This window comes from Salvelinus sp. IW2-2015, unplaced genomic scaffold (assembly GCF_002910315.2).
Source record: "Salvelinus sp. IW2-2015 unplaced genomic scaffold, ASM291031v2 Un_scaffold3612, whole genome shotgun sequence".
NCBI lineage: Eukaryota > Metazoa > Chordata > Actinopteri > Salmoniformes > Salmonidae > Salvelinus > Salvelinus sp. IW2-2015.
In genome coordinates this window covers 11,976-23,421 of record NW_019944889.1, presented here as the reverse complement: position 1 = coordinate 23,421, position 11,446 = coordinate 11,976, and the positions used below count along the sequence as shown (strand labels likewise).

The 11,446-nt window shown below is 40.7% G+C and overlaps 1 protein-coding gene across 1 annotated transcript in view; it reads left to right on the top strand.

Annotated features, from left to right (window-relative positions):
- Positions 1-11,219, top strand: part of LOC112076180 (GTPase IMAP family member 8-like) — a 35,743-nt gene extending 24,524 nt beyond the window's left edge. Inside the window, 6 exon segments of the mRNA XM_070441212.1 lie at positions 1,773-1,857; positions 1,966-2,060; positions 2,063-2,375; positions 2,378-2,604; positions 10,916-10,982; positions 11,065-11,219. Of these exon segments, the coding sequence (XP_070297313.1) occupies positions 1,773-1,857; positions 1,966-2,060; positions 2,063-2,375; positions 2,378-2,604; positions 10,916-10,982; positions 11,065-11,219 (942 nt within the window).
- Positions 11,220-11,446: the final 227 nt, after the last annotated feature.

The following is an 11,446-nucleotide window of genomic DNA, read 5'->3' as shown; positions in this document are numbered from 1 at the left end:
TAGGAATGATTAATGTTCGGTAGCAGCATCATCCACTGAAAGAACTGCGTGAGATAGGAAAAAGGAATGATTATGTTGTAGTCAGCCAGGCATCATCCACGAAAGAACTGGTAGATAGGATAAAGGAATGATTATGTTGGTAGCAGCATCACACAACACTGAAAGAACTGGTAGATAGGATAAAGCGAATGATTAGTTGAGTAGCAGCAGTCACAACACTGAAAGACTGGTAGATAGGATAAAGGAACTGATTATGTTGGTAGCAGCATCAACACTAAACGACTGGTAGATAGGATAAAGGTATGATTATGTTGGTAGCCAGCATCACCACTGAAATGAACTGGTAGATATAGGATAAAGGAATGATTATGTTGGTGGCAGCATCACCCACTGAAAGAACTGGTAGATAGGATACAAGCAATGATTATGTTGGTGGCAGCATCACCACCCACTGAAAGACAGGTAGCACCTAAGGAACATACAAGGCCCCAATGAAGGATTTTAACCCTTACGCAATAGCAGCACTCACCAGGCTGAAAGAACTGCGTATGAATGAAAACCGGACCATTATTATAGTGTATGCCAGCACAGTCACCACTGGAAATAACTGGTAGAATCAGAGATAAAAGGATCATGATTATGTTCGGTAGCAGCATACACACCCCAACTGAAAGAACTCGGTAGCATAGACGACTAACAGAGAATGAATTACTGTTGTAGCAAAGCATCACACCACTGAGAAGAAAGCTGGTATGATAGGACTATAAAACGACCGTATGATCTATGTACTGGCGATCTACCCTCACTCAGCAGCATACAGCACACTGAAATAATTGCGTTATAGAAGCCGATAAAGGGATGATTATGCACGGGTATCAGGCATCACACACTGAAAGAAACGCCGTAAGATAGCATAACAAGGACATGATTATGTTAGGATGGCAGCATCCCCACCCAAACTGAAATACACTCGCGCTTAAGTAGGATAACACACCATGACTCCTAATGTTGGGTGGCAGCATCACCCACTAAAATAACTAGGCTAGATAGGCACAGTAAGGAATGACTTAGCTTCCGCGGTAAGCAGCATCACCCACTGAAAAGAAACTGTTAGAATAGCCCGATAAAGGTATGATATGGTCTATCTCTACTCTCTTGCTTGTGTTATATGTTGGTGGCAGCATCACCCACTAAAATAACTGGTAGATAGGACAAAGGATGATTATGTTGGTAGCAGCATCACCCACTGAAAGAACTGGTAGGCTACCATATATCATTTTAGACCTTAAGATCATTACATTCATTCTTAGGTCTAAATCAGTGGTTTTCAAACCTCTCCTCGGGGACCCCCAGATATTTCACAATATTGTTGTAGTCCTGAACTAGCTAACCTGATTCACCTAATGAAGGGCTTGATAACTAGTTGACAAGTACATGGAACAGCTGGGGGTCCCGGAGGAGAGGCTTGAAAATCCCTGTTCCAAATGTCTGTATTCATTTTCTACAAATGCATTCAATAGAACTGTGTCAATTTTATTAGAATAATTAAAAAAATGAATTGTGTCATGTATGTGTCCTTTACAGTATACTACATCCCATTTATCTTGTGATATTCCAATCTTTGATTATTAGATAACAGTTATTTAATGTTAGTGTCATAGTGTGTATTCAGTGTCTGTGATTTCCTTGATAATCAACAAGAATATAATAAAATTATATTATAATTAACTGATGTTGTCAACCGGCCAATTGGCTTGTTTTATTTGTCTCAGTCTCCACTCAATAGCCCAACCATCAACCACAAAGTAAAAGTAGCCATGCAGGTATTACATGGAATCACCAATCTCCTGGAACACAGTATATACATATTTCCTGTAGTGCAATCATGCTCTTGTTAATTATTTTCTTTAACTGTTATAATTTTATATTTTAAAGACATTTTTATAAACCTGTGTGTTTCCACAGATTCAGGGCTGCCCTCTGATCTGAGGATTGTTCTGGTGGGTAAGACTGGAGTGGGGAAGAGTGCAACAGGAAACACCATCCTGGGGAGAAAGAGGTGTTTAAAGCAGAGGCGTCTCCAGTGTCTGTCACTGCAGAGACTAAGAAGAAGAGAGGAAAGGTGGATGGGAGGAAGATTGAAGTCATCGACACCCCAGGGCTCTTTGACACATCAGTGGATGCAGTGAAGATGAAAGGAGAAATAGACAAGTGCATTAAGATGTCAGTCCCAGGACCTCTTGTGTTTCTGCTGGTGATCAGGTTGGATAGATTCACAGAGGAGAGGAACACTGTGAGGTGGATCCAGGAGAACTTTGGAGAAGAAGCCTCAAAGTACACCATGGTGCTGTTCACTGGTAAAGATCAGTTGGGGGAAGAACAGTGAATCAGTTTCTGAATGAGAGTGAAGAGCTCCTGGATCTCATCACTGAATGTGGCGGCAGATACCACTCTTTCAATAACGCTAACAGTGCTGACCGCAATCAGGTCAAAGAGCTGCTGGGGGAGATAGAGGAGATGGTAGAGGGGAATGGAGGACAACACTACACTAGTGAGATGTTTGAGAGGGCCCAGGAAATGCTTGTGTGGGTTATCAGTACATTGGTAAAAACGGTAGCATCGTGGTCTAAACCTTATATGATATTCACCCCAAGTAAATACATGTCCCTTGGAGAAAAGGTTAAACATTTGCGCTGATTAATAAATATCAGGGATGTGATACGAAAAAAGAATCAAGAAAATATAGTGGATTCAGGAGCAAATACAGGTTTTGATGTTTTTGTATCAACCCAAACCGTTTCAGTATCAAACCAAGCTGTTTCAGTATCAACCCAAGCAGTTTCAGTATCAAACCAAGCCATTTCGTTATCAACCCAAGCCGTTTCAGTATCAACCAAGCCTCCCCAGTTGCCCATATCCCAGCCACCATGGCAGCCACATTTACAAGCAATATTCCACCATTTGCAAGGACATCACTATATCTGACAGTGTGAACTGTTCTAGTAACTGCATATTTGCAGTGAACATAGGCTTAATGTTGATTAGTTAGAAGTACCAATAGATATATTTGCAGTATATACAGGCTTAATGTTGATGGGTTAGAAATACCAATAGATATATTTGCAGTATATACAGGCTTAATGTTGANTATACAGGCTTAATGTTGATGGGTTAGAAATACCAATAGATATATTTGCAGTATATACAGGCTTAATGTTGATGGGTTAGAAATACCAATAGATAAGGGAGATAAAATCCTGGTGATTCCACTGGTAATGATTTGATTGTGTTGACGTTGATTAGAGTACTGTACTGTTGATTAGAGTACTCTATTGTTGATTAGAGTACTGTACTGGCAGCGTCATTAAATAGTACCCGCAAAACACCAGTCTCAACGTCGACAGCAAAAAGGCGACTCCGGGATGCTGGCCTTCTAGGCAGAGTTCCTCTGTCCAGTGTCTTTTGCCCATCTTTTATTTTTTTGGGCCCGTCTGAGATATGGCTTTTTCTTTGCAACTCTGCCTAGAAACCAGCATCCCGGAGTCGCCTCTTCACTGTTGATGTTGAGACTGGTGTTTTGCGGGTACATGTCTTCTCACTCAGTTGTGCATTGGGGCCTCCCACTTCTCTTTCTATTCTGGTTAGAGACAGTTTGCTCTGTTCTATGACGGGAGTAGTACACAGTGTTGTACGAGAGCTTCAGTATCTTGGAAATTTCTAGCATGGAATAGCCTTAATTTCTTAGAAGAATAGACTGATGAGTTTCAGAAGAAAGGTCTTTGTTTCTAGCCATTTTGAGCCTGTAATCGATCCCACAAATGCTGATGCTCCAGATAACTCAACTAATCTAAAGGCCAGTTTTATTGCTTCTTTAATCAGAWCAACAGTTTTCAGCTGTGCTAACATAATTGCAAAAGGGTTTTCTAATGATCAGTTAGCCTTATAAAATGCTAAACTTGGATTAGCTAACACAACATGCCATTGGAACACAGGAATGATGGTTGCTGATAATTGGCCTCTGTACGCCAATGTATGTATTCCATTAAAAATCAGCCATTAACATTAACAATTAACATCAACATTAACAATGTCTAAACTATATTTCTTGTCATTTTTCAATAATCTTCATACAATACCCCATAATAACAAAGCGAAAACAGGTTTTTAGACATTTTAGCAAATCTATAAAAAAATAAACAGAAATATCTTATTTACACATGTATTCAGACCCTTCCCTATGAGACTTGAAACGGAGCTCAGGTGCATCCTGTTTCCACTGATCCTCCTCACACCCCCATCCCTAGTGCCTGCATCAGAGTTCGTCACATGGCCTTAAAATTAAAATGTACCAATTTGCTTTTCTCTGTCACCCATGATATTTCAATAATAAATCATTAGATTTTTCCATTGTGTTAATGATGGCAGATTGACTTTCAAGTCTTTAGTGCATGTTTTTTTTCTCAAGATGAGTGATGAGAAGAGAACCTTCCAGCCCATTGGCTATCTCACTACACCCCCATATGACATGTCTTGAAATATGCTGGATTAAAGTACGTTTACATTGTAATACTTCTGTCAGCCAACTTTCTAGCTTCGCCCACAAATATTTAACTTCTTAGCAATCCCAGAAAGCTGGGATTATTGAGTCATTGTCAGTTTTACACTTAAGACTTGACTTTACCATTGTGTTGTAGAATTTGTGAATTTTGTCTCTTGTATAATAAATTCTATACAATAGTTAATACTGGATTAAGCTTACATTTCTGGTAAACTAATAGCCTGAGTGTCAGACTGTTTATGCCATCGGTCCAACTCCTTGTCACTCATTGTCATGGCTTGATAGTGAGCATATCAGAACTCAAGATAATACCCAGATGCAGACAGTTCGAATCACAGAGATTTATTTACAAAACAGGGCGCAGGCAAAGGGCAGTAATCCAGGGCAGAGTCCGTAAATTACAGAACAGCAAGCAGGCTCAGGGACAAGACAGGCAGACTGGTCAAAGCCTGGAGGACTAGAAATCAGGGACTGGTAGACTTGACAAGATGAACTGGCAACAGACAAACAGAAAACACAGGTATAAATACACTGGGGATAATGGGGAAGATGGACAACACCTGGAGGGGGTGGAGACAAGCACAAAGACAGGTGAAACAGATCAGGGTGTGATAGAGCAATAACGTTGGAACGACTACAAACTAATCTGGGACCAGGAAAGACAACTCTATAGTTCCATTTTTAAAAAGCTGTTTGAATTGAAGTTTTTATCCTGAAGAACAAATTTGTCAGACACATTTCATTATTCTGTGGTCTACCTTCTGAATCTGGGAAGACAGCCAACGCTGTGAGGAGGAGGTTGATAACAGTGACCAGTCATCCAATCAGAATTCACTCTGCCTGTCCTGAATAATTATTTTTCTGCCTAGCAACACTCTTTGGTCTGCTGGGTCCCTCTAGAGGTGACCATGAACACAACAATAGATGAGAACAGTGCGTTATGTTGTTGCAATGCGTCTGTGTTTTGAAGGCCAGTGGTTCTCAACCTTTTCTGTTGCTGTACCACCAAATATATTTTGTTCTGCCTGGAGTAGCCCTGAGGTACTCCCTCGTGATTTTACCAGTAAACCTATGGTCTCATGAGTTCTCAAGTACCCCCTGTGGAGAGGCCCAGGGAGTAACCGTAGGGGCCCAATCAGTCCTGGTTGATATCCACTGGTACACTGCTGCCGTCTAGTGACCAAAGTCTAAATTGTGTCTGGGGTCCACTATTTCATGATAGCCTTTCTCTTGCATTTCAAAGATGGTACAATTTTTATTTTTTTAAACGTATGATTATCTTTTACCAGATCTAATGTGTCATTTCCTCCTACATTCATTTCACATTTCCACAAACTTCAACATGTTTATTTTCAAATGGTATCAAGAATATGCTTCATGTCCTGAGCTACAGGCAGTTAGATTTGGACATGTTATTTCATGCAAAAATTGCAAAAATGGGCGGATCCTTATCAAGCACGTAGAGTGACGAGAAGGATTCTTTATACTCACAAGAAAAAGTGATCGCTTTTAACAAAAACATGTGCATTACCATTGAATTGTAGTTAGAAATTCTAACATGTTTTATGGAATAGAGATGTTGTATGTTTTTGAACGACGTTAACATGACTGAGCAGAGTAGATTACTGTTCTATTTTATCTGTTCACGTAACGGGCAAAAGCCCTGTGCACCACGGTTCATGTTAATCAAACTCCCTCAGTGGAGGACTCAGGTAATCAAGACAATGTAACTGAGATCCTCCTTCAGAAGTGTGGACCTTTTAGAAAACACCACCGCCTATTCTGTCCACCACCTCCCTCTTCCTCTATTCACTCCCCTTCTTCTGAATCAGCACCATCTACAGGACAATAAGCAATACTGCAGACCAGCTATGATTTCAGGTCTTTTTGTGTGCTAATTAGGATGACATAAGTTTTAAAATGTAAAGAAATAGCCTAAATTCTTCAGCTTTTGCTCATGGGCGTGGAGAGGTGTGCCCCTTTCTGTCCTATAACGCCCAATTTCTGTGACCCTGTTAATTTGGTCGGGCACTTGTGAGCCAAAAAGGGTCCCAGAAACAGTGCTCCTGTCTTGAGGAGCAGACAGATAGGGAAGCCCTGGCTGCACAGACCAGAGTCTGAGGGACCTTTTCTTGTAAACAAGCTGTTGTTTTAGACACTTCCCCTCTTTCTGGTCTTTTAGAGGTCACTGTAGAGCGTATGTGTGGTCTTTTAGAGGTCACTGTAGAGTGTATGTGTGGTCATTTAGAGGTCACTGTAGAGTGTATGTGTGCTCTTTTAGAGTTCACTGTAGAGCGTATGTGTGGTCTTTTAGAGGTCACTGTAGAGCGTATGTGTGGTCTTTTAGAAGTCACTGTAGAGTGTATGTGTGGTCTTTTAGAGGTCACTGTAGAGTGTATGTGTGGTCATTTAGAGGTCACTGTAGAGAGTATGTGTGGTCTTTTAGAGTTCACTGTAGAGCGTATGTGTGGTCTTTTAGAGGTCACTGTAGAGTGTATGTGTGGTCATTATAGAGGTCACTGTAAGCGTATGTGTGGTCTTTTAGAGTTCACTGTAGAGCGTATGTGTGGTCATTTAGAGGTGACTGTAGAGCGTATGTGTGGTCATTTAGAGGTCACTGTAGAGCATATGTGTGGTCTTTTAGAGTTCACTGTAGAGCGTATGTGTGGTCTTTTAGAGGTCACTGTAGAGTGTATGTGTGGTCTTTTAGAGGTCACTGTAGAGCGTATGTGTGGTCTTTTAGAGGACCAAACAACAGCTAGAAACCCCACCTGACATGAAGGTGAGACATGTTCTGATACCTTCCAACCAGAGAGAGACCTGAGATGTTATGATGACATAGTTTTTATTGTGTTATTATGATGACATAGTTGTTATTGTGTTATTATGATGACATAGTTGTTATTGTGTTATTATGATGACATAGTTGTTATTGTGTTGTTATGATGACATTGTTGTTATTGTGTGTTATTATGATGACATAGTTATTTTGTGTTATTATGAGACATAGTTGTATTGTGTGTTATGGAACATAGTTGTTATTGTGTTATTATGATGACATAGTTGTTATTGTGTTGTTATGATGACATAGTTGTTATTGTGTTGTTATGATGACATAGTTGTTATTGTGTTCTTATAATGAGATAGTTATCTACTAAGCTGTATGACATTTTTTAAGACTATCATTCATTTGATTTTGAATTTTAAAAACCGTTGAAGTATACCAAAAAAATGAAAATAAATGATTAGCCCATACATAGGCATCGCATAACTGATTCACTACATGGATCTCAAAAATCTAAATGAAGTTTGTTCTGAAGTGTCTGTCCTATATCTGAGAAAGATCAGAAAAATTTTGTTAAGATTTTGTTTTACTTGTATTTAACCCCTTAGTTTTGGAACTAAACAGTCTCCATATATACTTCTATTAATTATTTCAACTGATACCGGGGGACATTCAGATGAGGTGTGTGAGGCCTGTGTGCGTCCTAGAGCAATCCTACCAACATGCACCTGTTCAGAGGGTAGATTACTCGTTAGATATTACTGCATGGTCGGAACTAGAAGCACAAGCATTCCACTACCCCGCAATAACATCTGCTAACCATGTGTATGTGACCAATACATTTGATTTGATTTGAGAGGTGATATTAGTGTGTAGCCAAACTGTTCGGACGCTACAGACAGAAGTTGGCAGATCAGCTGTACCAAGGTCAGACGAGTCCCAAGACGCTTGTGGAGGTCGTAGAGCAAAACGGAGAACATCATTTGTTCGCCGTGTGAGTCTTCATTCTTTCTACTATAGAAGGGGGTCATAATAGTTTGTTGGTAATACAGGACATTTCCACGAAAGGGTCATAATAGTTTTGTTGGTAATACAGGACATTTCCACGACAGGGTCATAATAGTTTGTTGGTAATACAGGACATTTCCACGACAGGGTCATAATAGTTTGTAGTTTGTTCGCCGTGTGAGTCTCATCTTTCCATTAAGGGGTCATAATAGTTTGTAGTTTGTTCGGATGCTACAGACGGTGTTGCGAGAAGACCGATTTTCAGGACATCTCATGGTCTGACAAACACTGCTCTAGCTCTGTCACATTTCACAACAGATGGGGAAGTGTGACATAGGCTTTATAAAAAAAACATTGTGTTACACGAGCATTGTATAAAACAATATAAAGCTATCACATATAAAAAAAATGTTAATAAACAATAGATATATAAATAATAAATAAATCCAGAGAGACACAAAAATTATGCTACGCGACAGACAAGTTACATTTTGACAAATACAGTAGACACTTAGATAGTTGATAATTTGGTATTTATACCTTTGTAGTTGTAACAGACCTCATTCAGTTTGGGTGCATTCATAGGATGGAGCATAATTGGCACAGCATTGTCCGGGGTAGAGTTTGGCCGGGGTGGGACGTAATTTTAAAGAAGAATTTGTTCTTAACTGACTTGCCTAGTTAAATAAAGGTTAAATAAATAAAATAAATATATCTGAATTGACCTAGATGTCACGGCTGTTGAAAGGAGAGGACCAAGGTGGAGCGTGGTGAGCGTTCATTTTCTTTATTTTAATCAAAAATGACGCCGAACAAAAACAATAAACACTACAAAAGCAAACCGTGAAGCTCAAAGGCTATGTGCCCTAAACAAAATCAACATCCCACAAAGAAAGGAGGGAAAAAGTGCTACCTAAGTATGGTTCCCAATTAGAGACAACGATAGACAGCTGTCCCTGATTGAGAACCATGCCCGTCCAAAACATAGAAATACAAAATCATAGATAACAAAACATAGAATGCCCACCCTAGTCACACCCTAGCCTAACCAAAATAGAGAATAAAAACCTCTCTATGGCCAGGGCGTGACACTAGAGGGCTCCCGAATGGTTCAGCGGCCTAAGGCACTGCATCTCAGTGCCAGAGATGTCACTACAGGCACTGGTTCGATTTCAGGCTGTATCACATCCGGCCGTGATTGGGAGTCCCATAGGGCGGTGCACAATTGGCCCAGTGTCGTCCGGGTTTGCCGGTTTTGTCTGGCTTAAATTGTCATTGTAAATAATATTTTTTCTTATCTGACTTGCCTAGTTAAACAGAGGTCAAATTAAAATTAAAAATAGGCACCAAAACATAAATGTTTAGAGAAGCTTGGAGATTATTCCACAAGTAAGGTGCAAAGAGCTGATTTACCTAACTGTACAGACCAAAGTAATTTTCAGAGATAGCCATCCCTGAGACTGTGATGATAACTCCAACTCGTACGTCTAATGGTTTTTGTAGATCTTACCTACAGATGGAGTTTACAGTATGTCAAAGAGCTTTATAAAGGCAAAGAGAGAAAATTATTGACCTACGTCACCTCAAAGAGGGTCAGCCTACTTTATGATAGAGAATGCAGTGATGTGTACTGAACCTGTACCCATAATAATACAAAGTTCTCTATGGTCAAATGCATCTAATGGCTTTAATGAAGTGACACCTGCATTCATAAAGATGATTTCGCCATAGTCTAGGACCAGTAAGAACATTGATTAAATGATCTGCTTTGTACAATTAAGCAAGAGGCCTGACCTATTTCTATAGAAGACCCTTTTCATACTCAGCATCTTAATTAACTAACTCATCAATATGTTTTTAGAAGACAGATTAACGTGTGTATTGTACATATACACCATACTAGGTACATACACTTCAATCAGAATCATTTTGTGAACTCTAGAAAAAAAACATATACTTAGTTTTACATGTCTTCAATAATGATTTAAGATCAATAAAGGTTTTTCTGCAAAATAATGTAAGCAAAATGTAGTTCAAATAGAGCATGATCAGCAGGTAACAGTTTATTATTATTATTATTATATTTATATTGTTGTGACCAAAAAATATTGCTAATGTATACAATATAGTTGTTTATCAGAAATTCTAACATTTAACACACGGCGTAGGTTGTCACGTTGTCTAAATATTGGAGACAGGTGCAGGAATACGTAATAGGGTTTTTATTTTCTACACCCAAGCAAAAGAGCGAGGTGTAAACCTCTAAATAATACACGGGACGAGACCTGTAAAACAAGTGCACAAATACACGTAGCATGGAAGCCGATACAATTAACACAGGTACTCACAGGACCAACGGACATGGTAACAGAGGGCACATATATAACATACTAATCAGGCGGAATGTGAACCAGGTGTGCGTAATGACAAGACAGTCCGGGGTCGGTGGTAATGAATCCAGTTCAGTGAAGTACATCTCCTGGAGCTGGTGATTGGTATGAGCAGCAGTACCGGGGGGATCCGTGACAATACCGCCCACTCCCGCCCCCGACGCTCTGCACTAGCAGGGGGACGACACCGGTCTCGGGGACGACCCCAGGGATGCGGTGCCGGTCGGTCAGGGCGCCGAAGGTGAAAATCCCTGGTCAGTGAAGCGCTCAGGATGTCCACCGCAGGAACCCAGCACGGCTCCTCTGGGCCGTACACTTCTCAGTCGATGAGGTATTGGAGACGCCTGACACCTCGAATCCAAGTACGCCGGACCTCCCTCAATGTCCAGAGGACGAGGCGGAGCGTCACTGGGACCAGCCTCAGCGAGGGGACCAGGCACTAGTGGCCCGAGGAGATGTACATGAAAAGTCGGGTTAATGCAATAATCAGCAGGGAGTTGCAAACGGTACGTTACCTCATTAAGCCTCCTTAAGACATTAAACGGCCCCACAAACCGCAAGCTCAGCTTCCGGCAGGGCAGGCGGTGGGGCAGGTTCTGGGTGGAGAGCCAGACCTGGTCATCTGGAGAGAAGATAGGCGTCTCACTGCGGTGGCTGTCGGCCTATTCCTTGTGCTGATGCACAGCCCACTGGAGACAAGTGTGC